This window comes from Beta vulgaris, chromosome 2 (assembly GCF_026745355.1).
Source record: "Beta vulgaris subsp. vulgaris cultivar EL10 chromosome 2, EL10.2, whole genome shotgun sequence".
Taxonomy (NCBI): Eukaryota; Viridiplantae; Streptophyta; class Magnoliopsida; order Caryophyllales; family Amaranthaceae; genus Beta; species Beta vulgaris.
The window spans coordinates 752,727-778,653 of NC_079203.1; the positions used below are offsets into that span (position 1 = coordinate 752,727).

Sequence of the window (25,927 nt, forward strand, 5' to 3'; positions counted from 1 at the left end):
CATGTAATGCTTGATTGGAAATGACCCAGACAAATAGAAGTGATCTGAGAAGTTCGGCTTCATTTTTTCTCCTAAAAATCACAAAATATTACTGTGATTTGTAAATGCACTATTTGCACATCACAATGATAAATTAATAATTTCTCACTTATCAAGGTTAAAATAGATTTCTTGTTCCTATAATGGTCGTACAAGTATTCAAGTGTATATTTCATTGAATGCTCTCTTCCTTAAAAAGTAGTTCAAAGTTTAATAAGTTCTAATAAGTTCCACTAAGTTCAGACAAGTATAGTTCATATATGTAGTAACACCTCTTCAAATAAGTTTCAATAAGTTCATATAAATTTAAAATGTTTAATAATTCCCAATACGTTGTAATAGTTATGATAATGTTCAATTGAAGTTATTTTTGAACAATTAAGGTAAAGAGAAAAACCCTTTTACTATCTATTTTCGATGCCTAAGTTAGGAACATAGAGAAAGAGAAATCATCAATCTAAGAGGTGTGCAAAATGAGCATAAATGCTATACATTTCTCTAACCTTATTGTAAGCTTTTTATACCACAAGTGATAGTGTAATTTTCTTTTTGATCCCCCACTAGGGACCTATAGTAAGATGAATGATCCTGTCAGACCAGCACCTCTCACAGGTTAATCCGATCTGGGTTTGTGGGCGGACACTTTGAAATTGGGGAGGATGGTAAGGAAAAACCGTTTTCCAAAGTGTTACTAGTGGGGATCAAACCCCCAACCTTGAAGTCGGAAGGTTCTTTTCAAACCACTAGGCCAAGCAAGACTTGGCCGAGTGGTAGTGGTCTAGTGGACTTGCATCACCATAATAAGGCCTAATAATCGGGGACTCAGCGTTATCTGTTGGCATAATGCCTCCTCTTTTATTCCTTACAACATATTATCATATAATCTGAAGATTACGCAATAAAAAATATACAGTTCAATCAATAATTCGACTTATATAACAAGCAAATACAGAAAGAAACAGGATAAAACTCAAAGGAAGAGCCCAAACTCCATCTCCTAGCTTAGAATACTTCCAAGTTCACCATAAAAAACACTACAGAGGAAGATTATGGTTTTATTTGATAAATTACCAATTAGGACCAACTACAAAAGGTTTACAAAGCTCAGTTTGCTTTACATAAAACTATGTGGAATAGCTTTCTTTTTAACTCTCCTCAAGGCTCAAACCTCAATCTGACTTCGATCTGCTGATGTATAGCAAATTACAGACAACCAAAACCCGAAAAGAAATGAAAACAAAGGGGGAAAAAAATAACTCCATGTCTAGGAAAGTGATTTAGCTGCTTCGACGACAGCTTCTTTCGTGATTCCGAACTCCTTGTATATCTTCCCAGCAGGGGCACTGGCACCAAACCGATCAATACCAATTGCTTTGCCCTTGCTGCCAACATACTTCAACCACCCAAATGTTGATCCAGCTTCAATGCTCACCCTGGCTGTCACATCAGATGGCAAAACGCTTTCTTTATATGAATCGGGTTGAGCATCGAAGAGCTCCCATGAAACAAATGACACAACTCTAACAGCTTTTCCTTCCTTTCTAAGCTCATCTGCAGCTTTAGCAGCAATCTCTAATTCAGAACCAGTTCCCATCAGAATGACATCTGGTTTGTTTGCCTTTGAGTTGTCAGAAATTACATAACCACCCTTTTCAACCCCTTCGACTGAAGTACCAGCAAGTTGGGGAAGTTTTTGCCGAGAAAGAGCCAGAATCGCGGGTGTCTTTCTCTTTAGTGCTGCAACCTTGTAGGCCCCAGCAGTCTCGGTACCATCTGCAGGACGGAGCATAAGAACATTTGGCATAGCCCGGAAACTGGCCAAATGCTCAATAGGCTGATGAGTGGGCCCGTCTTCACCGAGCCCAATAGAGTCATGGGTCATAACAAAGATGACCCCAGCTTGTGACAAGGCAGCCATCCTTATGGAAGCTCTCATGTAGTCTGTAAAAACAAAGAAAGTTGCACAGTAGGGGATGAATCCCGGGCTGTGGTGGGCAATCCCATTACAAATGGATCCCATTGCATGCTCACGAACACCAAATCGCAGGTTCCTCTCCTCAGGAGTATCCTTCTGGAAATTTCCAAACATCTTCAGTAAAGTCATGTTTGAGGAAGCAAGGTCGGCACTTCCACCCAGAAAACCTGGAAGAACTTTGGCAAGAGCGTTGAGGCATTGTTGAGACAGATTTCTTGTAGCATCAGCAGGGCTCTCTGTGGTGTATGTCTGTAGAAGATCCAACACCATGATTTTCATAACAATCGTCATACATCAATCAGAAATAACTTCTTTTTCACAATGCAGAAATAATATTACTCAAGTATATCTTCATTTCCAGAGGAGTGTACATCAACTGTCCATTCATTTAATAAGCAATAATAAATGGTGGCAATGGTAAAGACATATAAGCAATGTTAGTGCAAGAAATACACATGCCAATGTCTGTGGTAACAGAACTTCATCTTGAAACATGTGTTTGTATAATTGTATTCATAAATTTCCATATATTTGGTATGTGCAAGCATTACCATTGACATTGATATGACATTTTTGTTTACTAGATTTTGATTCATATATATAGTCCAAAGTCACTAGCACCATTCATTACCGAAATACAGCCTACCAAAAGGGGAATGAAAATTAGAACAATGATTCTGTTTAAGACATCAAGTTAAAATATAGTAAGAACTAACCGGAAGTGCATTCTCCCAGCCAGAAGGTAATTCCCCAGTGATGATAGACTTCAACTCTGCAGCTTCATCCTTGTATTTTCTTTCATACTCGGCAAACTTAGCATTCCATTCAGCTTCAAGGGCTGCTCCTTCAGGGGTGTGGCGACTCCAATGTCTACAACGAAAAGCAAGATGAGATGTAAATCTAACTGTATAGGTAAAAGAAGCAAAAAGAACAAGTAGCTCATTCACAAAGACTCACTTCTTGACATCTTCAGATACATGGAATGGCTCATGCGGCCACCCGAGATTGCTCCTAGTTGCTTCCACCTCCTTAGCTCCCAATGCACTCCCATGAACACTGTACGAATTTGCCTTGTTTGGGGAACCATAACCAATTGTTGTAGTCACCTACCATCAAAAAGATTGAAACAAAAAGATTGAAACCATTTGATTACACCACTATTATTCTAAAGCAGCAAAAAAAACTCATTCATGTATCAAGGATCAAAAAACTATAGTCTCAACAAATGAATAAGTTATAAGACAGCCCAACACACATGCATCCATATTCACCTTAATTAAAGTCGGCTTGTCCGTAACAGCTTTAGCTTCTCTAATTGCTGCACGAATTTCATCATAGCCAGTATTACCATTCTTGACCCAGATCACGTGCCATCCAAGAGCCTCAAACCGCTTGTCAACATCCTCGGTGAATGCGATATCGGTGTTACCATCAATAGAGATATGATTATCATCATAAAATGCAATAAGCTTTCCAAGACCCCAATGCCCAGCAAGAGAACAGGCTTCTTGAGAAACACCCTCCATTTGACAACCATCACCAATTATAGCATACCTAAAAATAACCAAAACGCATAGTCAGGATGTGAAAACAAAACACAGTCCATTTCTTAGACTAGAAGCAGGACAAAAGAAACATACGTGTAGTGATCAACGATCTCTGCACCAGGTTTGTTAAATCGAGCAGCCAAGTGCTTTTCTGCAAGAGCCAGTCCAACAGCATTGGCAATACCCTGACCAAGGGGACCTGGAAAATCACAACGCATATGAATAGGCAAACAAAACATTTCTACGAGTTCGCAAAAATTTGCGAAAAATAATGTTCAAAGTTCAATTACAAGTCCCAACCAGTGGTGACTTCAACCCCAGGAGTCTCAAAATTCTCAGGATGACCAGGAGTCCTGCTTTCCCACTGACGGAAATTCTTCAAATCTTCTTCCTAAAATAGGACAATTCCATACAAAAGAGGTTGAGCTTCCTAGTCAAATAAAAAAACCACAATGTACATCACGAAATCGCAACCTTGCTAAAAGTGGAACATAGCTGATTGCAAAGTGAACATAGCAAGAGCTACAAATAAAAAGGTCAAATTCTTAGTACCCAGCACCTAACTAAAGTATCATTCTTCCCCAATTCACTTGAACATTAGAAGTCTATATTATCCAAATATGAGTGTGCATCAAAATAACCTTCAATAAACTTACAACATAATTACTATACATGCAATATAAATTGTAAATCACTAAATTGTAATCTTGCTAAAATTGGAACACAGCAGATGGCAAAGTGAATATAGAAAGTGCTACAATGCCTGCAACATCACAAGGAAATGTAGTAAGATAAACCACTTATGGCTGAATACTAATCCTAAATTACAGCTCCTAATAAATATCAAATGCTTAGTCCCAACACTTAACTAAAGATTCATTCTTCCTCACTTCACTTGAAGATTAGAGTGTGCATCAAAATAACTTCAATTAACTTACAACATTATCACTATCCATGCAATACAAAAGGTGCACAAAATCACAAGTCATCATACAAATTACATAAACACAAAGCACTTAACTAAAGATTCATTCTTCCTCAATTCACTTGAAGATTAGAGTGTGCATCAAAATAACTTCAATTAACTTACAACATTATCACTATCCATACAATACAAAAGGTCCACAAAATCACAAGTCATCATACAAATTACATAAACCCAAACAAAAAAAAAAAACCCCAAGTCAACATCAAGATAGTTAAGTCAAACCCAACTCTTCAAATCACCTCATACCATCACTTTCCAAATTGCCAAAATCATGCATATATGTATATATTCATCCAATATCACACCTTTTCCAAACAAACAAAAAAAATAAAAAATACCCAGATCAAAACAACAAAAACCCATTTGGACCCCACCAATCAAAATCAAAATCTACCACCCAAACAACACCCAAAATTAAAAAAAAAAAGTTTTTTTTTTCCTTACAGTGACACTATCATATCCAGCCAAATGAAGCAGAGCATATTGAAGCATGCATCCATGACCCGCGGACAAAACAAAGCGATCACGGTTAAACCAATACGGGTTCTTCGGGTTATACCGCATAACTTCATCATACAAAACATGACCCATTGGAGCACAACCCATGGGTAAACCCGGGTGACCCGAATTCGCTTTTTCAACTGCATCGATCGCAAGAAATCTGATCGTGTTAACTGATTTCTCAATTAGGGTTACTTCAGTTGAGGCGGATTTGTCGAGGGAATCCACCGCTGATGATGCGCGTATTGTTGCGCATGGTGCTACACGTTGAGATGTTTTGAGAGAGAAAGAAGATGATTTGAGGAGAGAGAGAGAAGAGAGAGAAAGTGATGAAGGAAGGTGGTGAGAAGGAGATGATTGGTGGTGAGAGGAGGAAGTGCGAGCTGAGATTGCTTGGGAGAGAGAAAGAGAAGTTGCCATTTTCGGTGAGTTAGAGAGAGAAAGAGGGGTTTTGGTGAAGGAGAGGAGAGAGAGAGAAATGGTGCAAGTGTGCAACAACTATGAAGTATGTAATTTGAAAGAAGAATGGGGTTGGTGGCCGTTTGATGGAAGAAGGAGATGATCATAGCCGTTGACTGCTTTTTCTTTTTTGGTGGGTTGGTGGATTCATATTATTTTAAGGTATGATGTGATGAGATGAGATCATTCATGATCATATTCACCTGCACCTGCACTGGTTGTTTGAATGGTGATTTGGGTTAGTGGGTCGTGTTTGGGGGTTTAGTTTCGAATAGTGGCGGATCCAAAATAACATATTAGTGGCCTTTGGGTCGAGTTCGCGTTTTATCACAAAGATATCACATACTTCCTCTGTTAAAAAATAGTTGTACGGCTTGCAACGTTTTATGTTTTCATGCTTGTCGATGCATGATTTCAAACGTTAATATCTTCAATTATCAATTAGTAAAAATTATAAAAAATCAATATTAAAAAAATATACATTGAAAGAAATCTAACAAGATCCTATATGATTGTTTTTCCTAAAATATAAATCACCAAAGATAATCAAAATATAAGATGTGAATAGTAAAATACTAAATACTATGCAAATGGTGCAACTATTTCTAAACAGAAGAAGTATAATATATGGGTCGGATTAGATTAGATTCATATTGCTGTTGTCATTACTTATTATTGTTTTTTCTATTTTTTTTTTTTGTTTTTTTTCTAAAACTAAAAATAAAAGAACAATAACTAAAAAAATGAAGTTATGAATATTATGTTGTCGGTTTTCGAGATTGACATTTTTATAATAAGCATGATTAATTTTAAGCTTGTTGTATCATATGATTTTTACATGATTAATCAAAAACTAGAAACTGATTGAACCTTTAGAATTGAGTTAGGATTTTTCTTAGTAACTTCCAATTGGGTTGGAATACGAATTACTAGCTCTACTTTAAGGTGCTTACTAGTTAAGCTCAACTGCTCAAGCTTTGATTAGAGGAAGTGGACTTGATAAAGTAGTGGGAATAAATAATAATGTAGTAAATGGCTTAAGTTGAACAACTTTGGTGCAGTATGGCTTTTGGGTTGTGAGAGAGACACTATCTTTAATCAAATCACCAACTTTTGTTGAGGAGAAATGATAAACATCTAATTGCTAGATGTTTATAAACATCTAGCAGGGGTAAAATTGTCAATATACATGAAAAAAAGTTATCAGTCAAACAAAAAAGTAATCTCGAAAATTGGGCACTGTCAGAAAATTTCGATGCTAATATATGATGTTCATGCTACTACAACTTGTGTTCGTGTAACTATAACTAGTGTTTATGCAACTAAAAATAGTGTTTATGTATAAATAGATAGTGTTCGTATTTTTTTAATTGGACACTGTCAGAAGATTCCGATGCTAATATACAGTGTTCATGCTACTAGAACTAGTGTTCGTGTAACTATAACTAGTGTTTATGCAACTCACACTAGTGTTTGTGTATAAACAGATAGTGTTCGTATTTTTTTTTACATATCTAAATAAGAGATAGAGAAGAGTAAAATAAAAATATGATGAAATTATATCAAGATGGATGTCTATTTGTAGAGAATAAAAATATATGAATATTGGTATATTTTTTATTTTTTTCTAAAATATATTTTTTGAGATATACAAGTTTAAAAAAATTGGAAAAAGTAATTTGTTTGGATAAACAATATAGTGACATGTGTACCACTCACATGTTGCCACATTATTGCTAGATGTTTGGCAAACATCTAGCAATTAGATGTTTATCATTTCTCGTTGTTGAGTAATGCAATCTTAGGAATATATTACTATTTGATATAGTTTGTTTAGGCATCTCTTATTATAATAATATATCACTAGTAGTGTCAATTCAGTTAACCAGTTCAGTTCTGGTTCAAACCAAACAGTTCAGTTGACTTCAGTTCAGTTAATTCAGTTCATTTTTTCGATCTTAACCGATTCAGTTTAAACTTTTTCGGTTTCAGTTTCAATCCATACAGTTAATTCAATTTTCAGTTAAGTTCAGTTCAGTTTACAGTTGTCTTTTGGTTTGACCCATACAGTTTTGGTTTAAACAGTTGACTTTTTACGGATTACTATCAGTTAAACAGTTATTTTCAGTTCGGATTCAGTTAATTTCAGTTTCTTAAGGAAACCGCATTGACTCGGGTAAAACTTGATATCGATTATGCCGTGTACATATTTTCACTTCGGGTCTCACTTCGGGTCAAGTCATTATTCATTGCAGGAAATTCCAACTCAATTGGACTTTTCTCACATGCATAGATTAAACTTGTCGAATACAACGATAGCACCAAGAGACGTATCTATATTTGTCTACGAAAGCGCATTTTGAAGTTGCCATATTTTATGTAAATTTATTTTATTAAAGGTTCAACATTCGGTTGATATTGAGAATTTCAGTTTCAAATTCTCTTAACTTTGTATATATATGTGACTATAAAGAAACTATTTTATCAGTAGGCTTAAATGTATTAGGACGGTTATAATATTGGAACCATTATAGCGAATACGTGATTGATTATTTGATTATTAACGAGTATGAGGAGCATCAACTCTTAATATGCTCTAATAACTTAACTACCGATAACATAATGAGAATTATATATTAACAACAAATATACGATCAATTACTAGATTTATATCAAAATAATTGTAGAACCAATCTAATACTCTATTGATTATAGATTAGTATAACGACTCTTAATATGTTATAATAATGCTATAACAAATGACAATCATACATTCATATGTTTACAACGACGGTTCATATGAGGCCTAGGTGATTATAACGAGGGTTCATAAGTTGCACAATAATAATGATAATGTATTATACCCCCAAATCATTATCCCCTACGTATGCGTGCGATAGATATATGGATGATAACGAAAAAAACTAATAAAAACACTATATTGTTTACCATGATGTTTAGTGTATTCTCATAGTGAACTCGTATTTGGACTAATCAATTGAGTAAAACCACTCTAATGAGTAAAGGAGTAGAACGACTCTTCATATTTTTTTTTTTTTTATATATATATATATATATATAATATATATATATATATATATATATATATATATATATATATATATAACCAATGACAATAATAACGAGTAGATGATCAATTCCAAGCTTCATATAACAACAACAATAATAATTAATGTAAACTTAATAGATTAAAGTATAATATCTTTATCTATCTCATTGATTATATCTTGATATATATGTAAAACCCAACAAATAAGATATCATTTCATCCCAACCGTCGATTAAAACAAACCTATGGCTTAAACCTCATAGATACAATCACGCATCAATATAAGTATATTGTTATAATATAGTTCACGTAAATGACTATAATTAAAACTTCAATTGAGTACGTAATAGTTGTATATAAGTAATATTTCAATAAATTTAGTTTTGTAACAATGACCACAAGCAACATATATAACTAGTATAACTATTTACGGATTCTTAACAATAACAATATAAATACTAATAGTAATATAGTAGCAACAATGTTAAGAATAGCAATAGCAATAACAAACATAACACGGTATATATGCTTTATGTTGTGACTATATATGATAAAGTATAAACAAATAATTTTATCAATGTGTTTAATCATTTTAGTATAATTTTGGTATTAAAATCATTATAAAACCCGTTTAATACTCTATTGATTATAAATTAGTATAACGACTCTTGATATGTTTACTATAACAAGTGACAATACTAATTAAATTTAGAAAACTAATTTCTTAAAAATCATTAATACTAATTAAATTTTGAAAGTTTCTAATTTCTTTTAATTTCTAGTAATACTACTAATTTCTAAAGTTAGTAAACTAATAATATTAGAACTAGAAATTAGAATACTCAAATCATAATAATATCAAAATACAATACTAGTTTATTAGTAGTTTAGGCTATTAAATTTTTTTTGAGGGAAAAACCATTGATTTTATAAAGATGAAAATCCAACCATTGATTAAGTTAGCAATCCATGTGATTGACCACTCTCAATTCTCATTGGTCAAAATATAATGTCAAAGATTATGAATTAAGACCATTGATTTGAAAAGATCAAAATCCAACCATTGAACTACATCCCTTTCTAACCCTAAACCCTCCCCCTTCCCTCCTATCATCATTCCTCAGTAATAGCCTCCCTCACTCTCACTTCTCCCTCTCTGAGATTTCCTTCCTCAGCCTTACTCGTACTCCTCCCTCCCTCTCATGGTAGATCTCCTTCAACTTTCTCTCTCACGCACCTCTCTTCGCCACCGACGTTCAAGCTTCGCGGTCGTTCAAGCACGCAACGTCTCTTCTTCTCTCTTTCACGCGAACGTTCAAGCTTATCGTTCGTTTGTTCGATATCAATGGCTTCAGATTTAGTTTCCAGATCTCGCCGGTCGGTCTTCATTCTCTCATCATCTCGCCGGTCTTCATTGTCTATTTTTTTTTTGAGGGGAAATTTTGTCTATTTTTAATTTAGTTTGTTCATTGTTGTAAATCATTTCTTAATTTAGCTTGTTTATATATTATTTTTTAGATTTTTAATTGTCGAAATCTTCAACAAGGCTGAATGTTGTTTTAGATTTTTGATTTAGCTTGTCAATATACATTATTTTCGCAATTCGTTTATTAATTTAGCTTATTTAAATATTAGTTTTTAGATTTTTAATTCGTATAATATTATTTTTTGCGTTGAATAATTCAGAATTTTGTAATTCATTTTTCTTGTTTTTATTAATTTTTTTTCGTTTACTGTCTTTTTCTTCTTATTTTTGTTAATTTATTTGTTTATTTACTGACTTTTTCTTATTTTTATATTCTTATTAATTTAACTGTATTATGATATTGCATGTAGAATCTCTTGCTTTTTCAGAAATGATAAAGATTGTTGGTGGTGTTTGTTAATTGAACAAGATTTGCATAAAACCAGTAGTTAACAAGTACTTGATTAAGCGATTTAAAATCGCTGGTTTGGGATCTAGAAATAGTTTTGTAAGTTGATGTTATCTTAGGTTTAATAAGTTTAATAAAAAAATCAAAGTAAAAATAATTGACTTGTAAATTCAAGTACAATTTGATGTAGATAACAATAAATTAATTTGGTTACTAAACAGCTTTGGTTAGTCAAGTTCAATTTTTGATTAAAATTTGTCAAGTTTCAACTCAATTTTTGTTCAATTTAATTTTAGTAAAAATAATTTACATGTTGACGTTGTGACTTTAATAATATACATCAATAGATGTAAAATTAAAACAAGAGAATAATGTACAAAAATAATTCAAAAATAAATGAAAATAAAAATATAAACAAATACATGATCTTGAAAGTGTAACCCACAAATAGTCAAATTAAATGTAATTTAATTTTTAATTTTTTATTTAATTAATTATTAATCGTAAGCAATTTTATAAATTAACATATTTAAATTATTTTGTAGATATAAAAAAAAATTGAATTTTAATAATATCTTGTTGATTGCGGTCGGGTTCGGGTTTGAGAGCAGGTCTGTCTGAACAGGTCAGGATATAATCTTGCCGGGTGCCGGTCAGGTCTGGGTAATCCCAGGTCAGGTTTCGGTCAGGTCTAAGGACTGACCCTCACAGGTCAGAATCAGGTTGACCCATCGGTCAGATCTGATTCTGACACCACTAACTGACCCTCACAGTAGTCACAGGTCGAACCAGGTTCAAGTCAGGTCAGGTCAGAATCAGGTTGATCCAGCGGTCAGATCTGTTTCTGACACCACTATTTACGACCAAACCTTATGCAGTTCGGTTAAAAACAGTTTGATTCAGTTCAGTTAAAAACAGTTTTATTCAGTTTGATTCAGTTCAGTTAACAACAGTTTGATTCAGTTCAGTTAAAAACAGTTTCATTCAGTTTGATTCAGTTCAGTTAAAAACAGTTTGAAACAGCTTTCAGTTAAATTCAGTTCATTTTCAGTTCAGTTCAGTTCAGTTTAAATCGGTTTTTCGTCCAGTTAATTTCAGTTTGGTATGTTTTCGGTTGAGTTTCAGTTCAGTTTCAGTTCAGTTAATTGCAGTTTACTTTAATCTGATTGACTTATCGGTTTTTAACTTTTCAGTTATGGGTCAATTCAGTTCAGTTTATTCAGTTCAGTTGATCAACCGTTTGCAGTTTAACCATCAGTTTTCAACCAAACTGACAGCACTATATATCACATACGAGTAATATGTATTCTTTACTATGCAACTTTTTTCCATATCGAATCGACATATAGTAATATTCTCTAGAGTTACTTAAGGATCATTTTTTAGAGGAGTAGTCTTGTGTTGGTCCGAACATTATTCCGAATGTTGCTCCGTGTGTTACCTTTTGTCTTCTTCACAATTGATATGTCTTCTTTCCACTCTTATAAAAAATTAATTTTAAAAAATCTAACATTTAATTTACTTTATGTTTGCAATGAATATATAACATTGTGTGGGAGTTGCCTCTCTCTTTTTTTCTCTCTAAATCCTAGCCTCCTCTACCCCTTCTTCATCAGTTAGGGGCTGCCATGGATGTTTTCATCCATGGCGAGCTCCTCTCCCCTTTTATTTTCAGTTTTTAGTTTTGTTGAATAAATTAGTATCTCTTTATGATATTTTTTTAGTCTTTGTTGTGGAGATCTCCTCCTCCCCTATGAGAGTTGTGAGTATGGTTTTTTTTGTTTTTAGGTATGAGAAATTATTCTCATTGAGAAATTATTCTCATTGGTTGAAGTTCAAGACTCAACATGAAGGTATTGGAATCTCGGATGCGGTAAACATGACTCGATCAAGAAGGTTCTTCCCAAACTATGTCAGAATGATAGACTTCATCATCAATAGCTGTTTGATTCAGCAAATACAAGGGGGTTGCGCTATATTGCTCGATCTAGTTTATTGTAGTTTTTTCGAAGACGAATTTGATTTAACCTTGTTTAATTGTATCTTGTTTTTCTTGAATATCTATTGTAGTTGTCGTTTGACCTTCAATTAATGAAATTTCTCCAAAAAAAAAAATATAACATATTGTGGATTGATGAAGCACTAAAAAAATTGGTTGAGATGGTAAGGACAAACTTCTCTTTGCAAGAAGTCGTATGTTCAAAACTTGTGACAAACAAATGAACAATATTCATTTTGTAATATGACGTAACTGGCCTATGGGTTGGTGTTCAATCGGACAACGAGTGGAAGGCTAAAGTTTTTTTTTTTTTTTTTTGACGACAAGAACAAACAACACAAGGCTAAAGTTGTTACTTGTTAATAAATTACCTCTATATCTATTTTAAATCGTATATAAAGGCCTGAAGGATAATACTAATAAGGATGTAGACTGTAGTTTGCCATCATATGACCGTTCTTAGACACATGACTTGGGGGTGTTTATGACCTTCTACATTAACTTTAAGTGTTGCATAGTTCTAGTTGAACACTCAAAAAGTTACCATATATGTGCCTGTCCTTAAGCATGGCCTAGAGCTCATCTTAGGATACATGATATTTTTTAATTAGATTTGATAATATCCTCACCACGATCGGCCCATAAAATGGACCTTAGGTCCAAGAAGAGGGAACTATTGTAAGTGAACTGTAGTTCGTAGAGTAACTATATAAAGTTGTGGTTCAAGTTAATGATAGTTTAATAATGTTATGAGTTATTTGTCTCGTTATAATAAAAAATTTGAGTCAAATCCCACATGTAGAGGAACTTTCTATTTTTACTTTTTATTTTATTGTTGTAGAGTAAATTCCACCAATGTCAAATACATGCAAAAAATGTGAATCACGTTATAATTTCAAAAACATCGCCTCGTGAAAAAAATAAATCTGAATGGAAGCATCAATCCAAGAGTTACTTTCAATAACAAAAAAGTTGGATGAATCTGAACCAAAATTAGGTTCTCAGATCTCTGTCAAAATCTATAAAAAAACCAGGGGAAAGAAATGCATCAATTGCAAATAATCAAATAAAAATGTACATGAAAGTGTCCATTCATTATTCATTGTCCTGATTCCTCTAGACTTGTACATGTTTCTGAATTTTTTTTGATAAACTAAAAGTAAGCACATATACATATACACATACATAAGAGATATTCCAAATTGCAAAGATTTTCCTTGCACTAGTATAAGTATATATGCATAGACTATAGTATAAACTAGAGACACCCACCAGGTCCAAAACCAAGCTTACCACCAGCAACATCATATACAACATCAAAACCAAGTTGTTGAACATTCCCTAAGATACCCACATCACTAGGATCACTATTTCCAGCAAATGCTAGACAAACTTGTGAGAGATCTTTGACATAAAAAATCCCTGAAGGAGGTAAAACAACCTCAGCTCCACCACTAAAGACAAGGCCGATTTTAGGCACTGTAATTGTAGTGTAGTTGGTTAGGTCATAGCAAGTGTCGAGGATTGATAAGGCCGGGGCCTTAGGGTACTTGGACATGGCTTTGTCGAAGGCGGATTGTAAGGCAGTGTAGGCATCTGGTTGAAGACGACTGATGACAGTACCGGAGTCGATTAGAGTCCCGCCTTCTGAGAAGACTGAAGGAGAGATTGATAGCTTTTGGCCACCAACAGTGAAGCCTTGTAGCTCTATGAAATAGAATGATGGTCCTGATGAGCTTGATGTAAGAGGTGTGTATGTAATGGACTTTGAGTACTGTTGTATAAGAAAATCAATTTTTGATTGTTAGTGTTTTTGCTTTAAGAATCATTCAAAACAGTTTGTATGAGAAGCTTATAATATCATTGCAAATTTTAGCATGGTCTAAGACACAACTATATTGGTGCTCGTGTAGCCTGTAGGCATGTTTCAATCACACCAGGTATGTATGCCATCTAACTATGCTTTGTTACATCTAGTGCATGCTATAAGTAAAATTTATAGGTTTTTGCGCTATCATATGTGCTTATACGTACCACTTATATAATAGGGAATTATAAATGGAGATAATGATAATGTATTTCAACGTATTTTAAAAGGAAAAGTTATGTACAATACCACCATTCAAAGTGATATGGTTATAGACTTATAGTACTGAAATCTATGAATAAAAAAGATGTTGTGGCGATAGGTGAGATTGATATGAAACTACTTTTACAAAATTATGTTAAAATTCATTACCATTACCTCTACGTATTACCGCATGCCAAAAGGTTGGGGCATAAGTCGGTTTTTATTATAAGACTAAATTCTAATATCGCTTATGCATGTCATTTTTGGGTCCTCATTAGCTATTTATGCTAGAGTGAGAGGTGGTAGCTCAATAGAGAATTCCATGGCATTGTCTAGGGTTCGAATCCTCATCCCAACAATATGTTGGGGCATTTAATTATGGGTTGTTTAGCCTTGTACACAGTTTCTGAGCTGGTGTGCCCTACAAGCTAGTAGCCTAGCAGGGGTTGGTTTTCGGGCCAATTATCTTTCCTAATAAAAAGAAATTAGCTATTGATACTCCCTAATGCGAGGTTATAAGTTTTTGTTTATTTCAAAACTAGTTTAATTTCATGCATATCATAATAATGAAAAGGAAAACATAAATTGAGGGCTCGTTCGGTATCACTGTGGCTTTTTGTTTTTTGATTTTCAAAGTCATATGATAAATGTTATATAATGAATTATAAATTAGTCAAATTTATTAGGAACATGATGATTTTGAAAACTGACAACTGAAAAGGGAAAACCACTTTTTTTGATTTTCAGTTTTTGATTTTTAATTTTCAAAAATAAATAAAAATTTAAAAAAAAAACGATAACAGAACGGACCCTAAATTATAATGAGAGATTAAGAAAGAATAGATAGAACTTACCGTCCCCCCTTTACCAAAAGTGAGATGTCCAGTTGAGCTAGATTTGGAAGGCAAACAATACGAGAAGTATTTGCCATATGTTGAAGCACATTGTGACATAACAGATAATTGGTTCCTACCAAGCCCAAGAAGCCCAGCAGACCCACCAAAAAGGCCTTGATTATTCTCCCCACACCCAAAATAAAAATTTGGAACAGTATCATGTGGGCCAAGACTTAATGTATCCTTGGCAAAGAACCCAACTGAGAAAGATGAGTCCCCATATTGGATGCCATATATGCAAGTGGATGAAGAGCATCCCGGCGAAGCGCTGGTGGCCGATCGCACCTCCGAGCATAGCGTAGAGGAGCATGTGATGTTCGAGTACGTTGATGATTTCGACGGGTCGAAAACGGGCTCTCGTTGCTTGTAGCAGCTCTTCTTGCATGGTGCACATTGTGTCCATGTAAAATCACTACCTGAATACATGCAAGTGCATGAGAACTAGATTGAAAATCAATTAAGTTAAAAAATATACTTTTTTCATTTCGTTTTAAACGCAACAAATGAATATTTTATATCTCAATAATAATACCCCTTTATTATATTTAAAATGAAACGGAGTAAGTATTATAGACCTAATTTTACGAATAAGAGCTTCTTACTATTAATGATGATGGTCCGTTACTTATATCAATCACTTGTAGTGTTAATCTATGTGTGGCTAGGAAAGTTCTATTGTAACTAGCGAAAATAAAATTTATTTGGGCTTGTTGGGCCTATGGATGAGTGGCCTTTTGTGAGGGCAGCCCAAAGAAAATTCATCCTATCACAAATTTCCGAAAGAGGCCCAAAAAAAACATGAAACAACATAAAAATATGCCGTCTATTCTTAGAGAATCTGTCCTATTTAGCTTATAATAAGAATATTACCACTTAGTTAGCTAAGTAGAAGTACTTGGTAATGTTACTATCTATAGAGCCTGCACCACTACTATCTCTAAGTAAGGTAATTGAAATTTAGTCGAATAGAATTTTCCTTCTGATATTGAAAACACGGTCGTATTAAATGTCAATTAGGCAGGCCGAGTGCGGGAGTTGATCCCTTTACACCTGTACCCGCCTAAAAACCTCATCCCTATCGCCACTTTACCACTCATTGCGGGGGAAATTTCCAAACACATCACTCGTGTGGGTACCTACACCTACTTTATACCTGCTTCATACCCGTCCCATCTATCCTCCCAAATACATTATGCAAGTACTGTCACATGAGGATAAGTTTTTTTTTTTTTTTTTAGATAAACCAAAATCCAGCTAATAATGATAGAAACATTTACCTGTATCAAAAATAAGAGTGAGGTCCTTTCTTGGAGTACCAAGCCCAATAGTAACAATATAATTACCAGACCCAATTGTGCTTCCAGACTTTACTGGGAGGCCCACTGTTTTTTGTTTGACTGTGTCCTTTTTAGGTACTTTGGGCTTTTTGTGCAATGAAAACGAGTCAATCTCCACCAATTTCGGGTTGACTCGGCCTCTAATTGAGTCAACTCGTTCTTCGTCGTGTTCTAGAATGTCCGCGTGACTTGGGCGGCTTGATTTGTCCAACTGCAATGTGGAGCATGGCCCATGTCTGTGGCTTACCTCTAAAGAATTCCCCTTTCTTCTACGTTCTGCAAAAGTAATACCCAAAAAATGCCAAAATTAGAAGTTATTGCTTTTGTACTATCTTAGTAAATTTCTTTTTAGATCTTGTTTTTAATAGGAAATTTAGGTGGAAGGTGAATTTTGATTAAATAAGATAAACAAAAATATACTTCCTTCGTTTTGTTTTAGATGAAACGTTTGCTTTCTCACGCAACTCAATTCACTTCTTTAATTTTTAATATTTTTAGTTTTGCACACGTAAAAAATATAAAAAGTTATAATTTGATAGTATGCATCGAAACAAATCTAACAAGATCCCACTTGATTATGTTTTTCTTTATATAATGGCGATTGATCAATTAATAGTGTCATTTCATCGAATGTTTCATTTAAAACAGAACGGGTGAAGTATATGTTTCTAATTATACTTGGTTCATCTTTGCTTCTTCTTTTTTCCCTTTATCTGTATATCGTGGACTCATAGGTGTCAGTCTTGTGTGGACCTGGTCTACACTAATATTATTGTAGATTTGATCCACACTAATATTATTGTGGACCAAAATCACCGATCTAACCCTTGTCAAAAAAATTCACCTCGATAAACCTTTTTTTTTTTATCATGTAGTGACCTCTTAAAATTTTAAGTTACACAAATCTATTATTATCTAACATTGCGACAGTTTATTTGGATACAATTACCCTTTCTTACATTAGCTTACCATGATAAAAATTTATTTTATAACATAGTAACCTTTTTTCTCACATAGTAACCCTTTGTAATTTATACATACTTCTCTTTTATATCTATTTTTTATGTATATATTGACCATTTTTTTTTTCAGAAATCACATGTACTAGCATTAGATCCACAATAACTTAGTGTGAATCAGGTCTATATAAGTTTTTACGGCTCGTGATCGTTGTTAAATACTACTCCCTCCGTCCCAAAATATAGTTCCCATTTCCATTTTGGGTGTCCCAAAATATAGTTCCCATTTCCATATTTAGTTCCACATTTTTCCGTAATTTGTCTAGAAAAACCGTGTCCCATCATTTAGGGCCTGTTCTCTTCGGCATAAAACAGCTGAACTGAACTGAACTGAACTGAACTTATCAAAGCTGAACTGAACTGAACTGAACTTATCGGAGCTGAACTGAACTGAACTTATCAGAGCTGAACTGAACTGAACTGAATTGAACTGAACTGAATTGAATTGAATTAAATTGAATTGAATTATATTACATTGAAATAAATTAAATGTAATAAGTATATAAATAATATTTTAAACAATAATAATATAATATTAAATAATAATTATAATGATAAGTAATAATAATGAATAATAATAATAGTAGTATTTTGAATATTTTTAAATGACAGTTATAAAATTAATATTAATAATAATAATAATTAATGATAGTAATGATAATTAATAATAATTATTATATATTATTTGTATTAATATATTAATACTTGACGATGATATTAATAACAATAATATCTAAGAAGTAAATTAATATTACTATTTTAATAATTAGATTTAATAATATAAAAATATTTAGTAATAAAAATAATGATTGGGTTGGACCGCAAAATTACATCATAAACCGTCTTGACGCGATTTGATTGGTTTATGGGCTAAAAAAAGTGGGTTTATTTGTGCTTTGACCTAAACCATGTTCCTCCTAATAATAATAGTAATAATAATTAGTAAAGCTACAATAAAAAAAATATATAGAAACAACAATAATAATAATAATAATAATAATACTTAATAGTAATGATATATATTTAAATAATAATAATAATAATAATAGTAATTAGTAAAATAAATTATACCAACATAATAATAATAATATTTAACAAAATGGTTATAAAAAAATAGAGCTGAACTGATCTGATCTGAACTCAACTGAACTGAACTGAACTTATTGGAGCTGAACTGAACTGAACTTATTGGAGCTGAACTGAACTGAACTGAACTTATTAGAGCTGAACTGAACTGAACTGAAAATAAGCTGGGGAGAACAGACCCTTATTTTCTTCTTGAAATTTGTTTTTTCCTTTGTTTATTCAACCAAAATGTTACAATTAATGCTCTTTCACCAATGATTCTCCACTCTCTCTCTTAAGATCATCTTTTCCCATACAACATTTATTTAAATAAACAAAAAATCTTTACTATCCCTCCTAGATTCTACTTGCATAAATTACCGTGAAAAAAGGCAAATGGGAACTATATTTTGGGACGGAGGGAGTACTATATATTTATCCTTTTTTTTATATATATTTCTAATGTTTTATATATATGTAGAGGGTCCACAAAATGGTCATGTTGAAAAGATTGGATCTTATGTTTTAGATAACCAATCAAGCTAATTTGCATACATATATATTTTCCCTCGTTCTTTTTTTGTAATATAATATAAACTATCGATAAATGTATATAAATAATTTCAATGACTAAAGTTTAGCTATAACATATAGAGACAAAGCATGAGTTTGCTCAAAAGTAAGTAGGACAAAATAAGAGGCAACTTTGGTAACTTTTTATACTATGATTGATATGAACAAATACTAGCTACCTCTGTTTTTATTTAGTTGCAATATTTAAAATTACGAGTGTAGTACTAGCATGTATATTATATCCATATTATTAATGTTACAACTACAGTCTTGAGTCTGATGGGAAATTCATCTTATCACGAATTTTCGAAAGGAGATAAAAAATTATTATTAATGTCACATGGTGTCCTTTTAGTGGTGGTGCCTTGCCAAGTTTTGCTAACTTATCAGTATTTGTAGCATCATTTCATTTCAAGAAAAGAATTATTAACAAACATATTCTAAATACATGGAGGTCATGAATCATTTGAAAGAAAATGTTATCTTAGATAAAGAGATTATATTAGCTCAATTATTAACAACAAGCTACATGTTTATGTTATATACACATAATCTTTCGTACTATATCAACTCTGAAGACTTCAAGAACGCATTTGTCCTTGTCGACAAGAAACCCCATCAACTTGAACAAATACCTAATCGATTGATAGTCATATTTCTTTTTATTAATTGCTATAGTATTTGGTCTCATTAATAAGTTTGATTGACACATTTTTGTCAAAAAATAAATAGTACTCTCAAATAATAACAACAAATTGTAATCTTAAACTATTATAATAATAATAATTATGTAATCTAATCAATAATATGATAATTAATTTTGGATAGACATATAAGGACATATACAAATGTGTTAGTACATGACAAGAAATAAATCTCTCATTATTTGAGAGGATAAATTTCCCATTAAGTTTATCAAATTAAAGCACATCTTGAGTCCTTGCTTTCATACCTCTCTCATTTCTTAAGTCACAATATTTAGACTTTTGTTATCAAACAATTTGGTCCCTAGTAATTAAAAAAAAAATTGAACAAAGTCAAAATGTTGAAATTAGAAAGACACCGAAGAATTTTATTAAAATCAACGAAACTTACAATCTATATATAATACTCGGTATACATACCAAGTTAAGCTTCGTCTTGTAGTAAGAATTATTATGCCTCCCAACCTTAAAGTCAGGATTTAATTCCCACTAGGGCACGTTGAGAGTAAGGATTTCCCTTACCATCCCTCTTACCCTTAAAGTTCCTATCCTACTAACCCGACCGTATATATTGACCTGTACGAGGTTTTGGTTCGTTTATATATATAATTTTCAACTACATGCTCTCACTGTTGTTATGAAAAAGTATAAAGAGTTCTTAGTTATAAGGATGAGGAGGTAGCTCATGTGGTAGAGCACTCCCCTCTGATCTCTGGGGTCAGGGGTTCGATCCTTACTCCTAGCATTATGTTGGGGAATTTCCTTAGCATGCTTTGCATGTATTACCAGCCAATGTGCTGGTAGTTCCTACAAGGCTAGTAGCCTTAGTAGGGATTAGCTCTTGGACTGACTTAATTTCCCAATCAAAAAAAAAATAAAAAAAAATAAAGAGTTCTTAGTTATGACTTCTTACCAAGTACTACCTGCCATCCATAAAAGAAGGAATAAAGGAAGAAGTGTAAAGAAAAAGGAGGAACCGAATAATGTTATCGGTTGTCTTTTGCTTGTGCATAAAAGCTTGGCCATGCCCGTGCTTAAAGACCTACTTATTTATTGAAACATCTAAAGTTTATTTCTTTAGAAATATTAATTCATTTTTATCATTATTCACCAAGAAGAAAAATCTTCGTCACAAGCAAGACTTGATTTTGGTGAAAATCCCAAAACATAGTACGATTTATTTAATAAAGACATAAGTCTGTTTTTTTTGGTGCACAACAAGACATAGTCTGTTATTATGCATGATTCAATGAATATCAACATGACATAATGGGGTCTATGTTGGACCAGCTCTAGAATGAAATGTTAGACTATTTACATAATTGTTCTTCACCAAATAAATATGCATATAAAGACATTTTTATTCTTACAAACAATAAAGAAATGACAAAGTTATCAAATATGAGAATATTAATATACCTTTATCATGTGGGAAGAACATTAAATAACGAATTTTAGTCGGGAGGAGTAGCCGAGCAGAGGTTTGCCCTTAATTTTTTTTCTCACGAGTTATTGAAAATATCTATACTAATATATTAAAAGGCGTTCCTAAGAACGTATATATGCCACGTGTCACCCTCCCTCATCCAATAATATTCTATCCACGTCTTTCTCATATAGTTAAAAAAAAGAATTGTTTACGTAAAGATTCGAACCCACAACGTCAAGTATGAAAGTAAGAAATCCAACCATTACTCCATCTTACCATTATTGATTTTGTAATCAAAATTAATGATGACATATGAATGGAAAACGTTTGAAATACATATAATGAATAAGATGACTTTTTTAAATGAGTATGAGAATCCTTATTTAACTACTAATAAATTGTAGCAAAGAGAAAATCCGGGGCATCCCCCGGGCCTAAATACTAGTTATATATTATACATATATAAAAGTACGTATGCTATTTAAATTATACTTATAAAAAGATAAGATATTTGAGAGATTTAAACCTTGTCCCTACAAATTTTATTTAAATTATACTTATAAAAAGATAAGATATTTGAGAGATTTAAACCTTGTCCCTACAAATTTTGTCCAAGATCTTAGGTGAATGTCCATTTTTTTCTAGAGTGCAATAGCTCAATGCACACCAACTCTTTTAAGCATTTACTATCTTTCACACCATATAACTAATTATTCTATAGGGAATATAGTATATATTGACATAATACACTCACCTTTTCTACCTTTGCTATCTTATTAATAAGGGCAGTTAAGGGTCTGTTCTCCCCAACTTATTTTCAGTTCAGTTTAGTTCTAGACAATACTTTTACTCTCACATATCACTGTTCATTTCAGTTTAGTTCAATTCAATTCAATTCAGTCCAGTTGTTTTAAGCCGAAGAGAACAGACCCTAAGTCAAATATACACTATATTATCCATATACTTAATAGCTAGCTAAACAGCGCAACTCATTTGTACTTGAAACATCATACTCTATAGAGAAATAGAAAGATTCTAAATTTATATTGATTGTTGTATGAATTCTTCCTAATAAGAATATTAACTTACAAAATATGCTAAGACATAATTGTCACTAATTTAATGCTCAACTAATCTAGCACTCAAGTAAACTTGATTGACGGCAAAAATTCATGAAGAATAGCTAATGTTTAACTTGAAGACTTGGCTTACTAGCTAATTATACATAATACAAGAGGCTACATTGGATGACGCATATGATGCAATTTTAATTAGATAGCCTATCAACATCTATTGATACATGGACAATTCAAAGAAATTATTGCTTGTACTAAATTAGTAGACAATATAAACGTTCCAATTTTCACTTTTCATGAAACTTTTGTAGCCGAATAACTTTTTAAAAAAAGACTCACAACATAATGGAATTCACTACGATATTCTCTTTATCGGAGCAATTGAGGTTTTTTCTACTAGTATTTATTATATTTACTATTTTTTTCTTACGTGAGCTTATTTAAACTTATCTGAACTTATATCAATGGCGAAATCATTTCTACTCAATTTGCATACCAACAAATTCAATCAAATTCCATATTTTCTCATATGAAAACAATACATACACTATACTTGAGATTATATTTGACAGAGAAATCACAAAATTAAACTAAAAAGAGATGTATGGCTAACCTTTTGGGGAAGCATTACAACTATCTTCATCAGTAGATGGAAGAAGAGAGGTAACTTGAACAATATGATGAGAGTGATATTTGAGTTCCAAAGATTGAGGTTTATCAGTTGCTTTATTATTAACTTTACCATCACCAACAACAACATGATCTTCTGCTTTAATGAACCAATGAGAATTACTAATTGAAAGTAAAAGAAGAGCCAAAGAAAGAGAGAGAAACCACTTTATGGTTGGAATCAGAATAATTGTGGCCATTTTTTTTTTCTTTCTTTGTAAGTTTGTATGCAAATTGCTAGCTCTATCTTGGAAGGCCTACTTATAAGGTTTGAATCATTGTATAAAATATCAATTCAACTTTAAATTTGCACGTCACCTTTTGCCCACTTCTACCTTTTAAAAAAAAAAACCAGGTGTATAAATAGCTATGTTGCTCGGACTCGAGCATCTATGTTCGACACGGGTACGTGTTTAAGTGTCTTACTCGATTATTTATTTCGGAACTTTTTTTTATTTTTTGGCCCAAAATGAATGTCCAAGTGTCCCCACTCATGTTCGAGTGTTGAGGATCCAATATAGGTACTTGAGGTGAAATGAAGAGTCCGAGCAATATAGTTAAATAGGTTTTAAAATTGATAATTTATTTTGGGTTTCGAATAATTTTATTAAAGTGATGCCTATCAACAATTGTGATTATTCTAAATTAATCAGACGTTAGTATTCTTTTAGAAAAAAAAAGGTGAAAGTTGAAATACTTATTTCAATTTTTCCGAAAATAATAATAAATGACTTTAAAAACATTATTGATAACTATTGTACCACATTGGAATTAAACTTATTAAAATCTACGAAAGAAAGAAAAAATAATACTTTATGCGTTCTTTTTCTATTGCAACAATTGAGTTTTCGTATCTGTCAATGCATAAATTTAATTATTAATATCTCTAATTACTTTTTATTAAAAAATATAAAAATTTAATATTTTGAAGAAATATATTAAGAAGAATCTAACAGAACCTACATAACTATATTTTTTCTTACGTAAATAAATAGTTAAAGAATAGTAAATAAATAATGTAAAAATTTCATTATTACAATAGAAATAAAAAATCAGAGGAAATAGAGTTTAAAAAAGTTCTCACCACTAAACAAACCCAACAACATTTCGTCCTTTACCCACTTCATAAAACTACAAATACTCGAGTATATCTCTTGGTGGTAGGGACTTGGAAGTTGGAATTTTATGAATTATTTAGGTTAAGTTTATAAGTTGGGCCTTCTAAGTTCTAGCTAGAGTGTGCTTCCACTATTTTTTCATTTTTTGCTTATGAGATAGTAGTAGTATATAACTATTTACAAGACAAATTGTAACAGACATGGGTCGTACATCATTATTAGTTGTTTTCTTTTTTTTTTCCTTTGGGGATTACCACTTCATAATCACCAAAAACAATTATTAGTTGCAATGACTTGGTTTCATTTCTACTTGATTTCTTGTTGCTGTTGGTGGTTAATTACTGAACTTCGTACCCTCCCCAGTCTCCACAACATAATTAGTACATAAATTATTAATTACTTGGTTTTTGTTTTTAAATTAACATTAATTCATTGATTCAAAATCATATGACATCTACAATAGAGTCAAAACTAAATAAATACTTATCAAAATGAAATAAATTCAATTCTAATATAACAAAATCACAACCGTTAAGTAGATCTAACACTTCTGAAAACCCTTGTCTTTCACATTGCTGTTGAATGCAGCCTTTTGCAAGGAGGTCTATCGATCTTTTGTAGTTTTAAAGTAGAACCAGATTCAATTCAAGTGATTGTAATCGAAGTCTTGACTTCTGCTGCAACTCCGCACTAATTTCGATCAATAAATCAACATTTTGAATTACACAAAACCCAAAAACAAGTTTTCTAAACTCTCACATGGAGAGAGATAAAACTCAATATATGGATAAACAATCCAATATATGGGTAGAAAACTCTCTATTAGAGAGAGACTGAAGTTTATTAGAAACATAAACATAAAAAAACTAATAATAAAAGAAGAAAAGGGGCTACCACCGCCCAAAAGGGTGGTGGTAGCCCCTAGGTTCAGAATTAGGATTTTGTGAAAGAGGAGAGAGAAGAGAGAAAAAGAAGGAGAGAGGAGACCCGGTAGGAAGGAGTTTACCTAAGTGAGCTAGGTAGGTGAAAAAGGGATCAATTAATTACTTGGTTAATTGTTGCTTTGGTCGTATTTACTTTTTTTTTTTTTTAAAGCAATAATTTTCTATAGCCCAGAGGACGTATTTTCTTTTTAATTTATAATATCCCGATAGGACAATTTTTTTTAGGGGATCCTGGTACAACACTTGGTAAAGAAATATTAGTTGTGAACCACCATTTAAATAAATGAGAGTTAAAATTAGTGACAATTGAGATAAATATTATGCGTGAATTTTACATAATTAGATTTTTTTTGGCTCTTTTACTTCTCTCTATAATTGTGAACTTCTTTACCCTCATTAAATAGTTAAAAGAAATATTCAAGTTTGTTCACCAACTTTTTCAGTTAATTGGTTTGCTTGTCTCTTTAAAATTTTAAGCCGAACTCGAATAATTTAGGAACCAAATAGGCTCTCATGAACATACATATAGTTCATATTACCACTTTTATGGGATACCTTGGATCTCGCACCCTGA

General features: G+C 32.4%; 2 protein-coding genes and 1 long non-coding RNA gene across 3 annotated transcripts; all 3 read right to left on the reverse strand.

Annotated features, from left to right (window-relative positions):
• Window positions 1-1,074: 1,074 nt before the first annotated feature.
• On the reverse strand, window positions 1,075-5,646 carry LOC104905987 (transketolase, chloroplastic). Its single transcript, XM_010694658.4, has 7 exons — window positions 4,994-5,646; window positions 3,862-3,952; window positions 3,655-3,760; window positions 3,286-3,568; window positions 2,972-3,120; window positions 2,731-2,884; window positions 1,075-2,263 (listed from the first exon to the last, which is right to left on the reverse strand). The coding sequence occupies exons 1-7, from the start codon at window positions 5,468-5,470 to the stop codon at window positions 1,304-1,306; spliced, it is 2,220 nt and encodes a 739-aa protein (XP_010692960.2). The 5' UTR covers window positions 5,471-5,646; the 3' UTR covers window positions 1,075-1,303.
• Window positions 5,647-13,511: 7,865 nt separating this feature from the next.
• Window positions 13,512-23,598, reverse strand: LOC104905986 (aspartyl protease family protein At5g10770). The gene is made up of 4 exons (XM_010694657.4): window positions 23,236-23,598; window positions 16,697-17,032; window positions 15,378-15,835; window positions 13,512-14,226 (listed from the first exon to the last, which is right to left on the reverse strand). The coding sequence occupies exons 1-4, from the start codon at window positions 23,489-23,491 to the stop codon at window positions 13,711-13,713; spliced, it is 1,566 nt and encodes a 521-aa protein (XP_010692959.2). The 5' UTR covers window positions 23,492-23,598; the 3' UTR covers window positions 13,512-13,710.
• On the reverse strand, window positions 17,583-23,229 carry LOC125494614 (uncharacterized). The gene is made up of 2 exons (XR_007270871.2): window positions 22,138-23,229; window positions 17,583-22,072 (listed from the first exon to the last, which is right to left on the reverse strand). It is a non-coding gene; the product is annotated as an uncharacterized LOC125494614 (long non-coding RNA).
• Window positions 23,599-25,927: the final 2,329 nt, after the last annotated feature.

Bases quoted from the DNA above. Each gene is read 5' to 3' on its own strand.
- LOC104905986 (XM_010694657.4), bottom strand. From the start codon at position 23,491: ATGGCCACAATTATTCTGATTCCAACCATAAAGTGGTTTCTCTCTCTT. The intron at 15,836-16,696 runs GTAAATGTTTCT...GCATGTATTCAG, and splicing joins CACTCTTATTTTTGATACAG to GTAGTGATTTTACATGGACA. The intron at 14,227-15,377 runs GTAAGTTCTATC...CTTATACAACAG, and splicing joins CTTTTGGTAAAGGGGGGACG to TACTCAAAGTCCATTACATA.
- LOC104905987 (XM_010694658.4), bottom strand. From the start codon at position 5,470: ATGGCAACTTCTCTTTCTCTCTCCCAAGCAATCTCAGCTCGCACTTCC. The intron at 3,953-4,993 runs GTAAGGAAAAAA...GTCCTATTTTAG, and splicing joins CTGGATATGATAGTGTCACT to GAAGAAGATTTGAAGAATTT. The intron at 3,761-3,861 runs GTTGGGACTTGT...GTGATTTTCCAG, and splicing joins TGGGGTTGAAGTCACCACTG to GTCCCCTTGGTCAGGGTATT.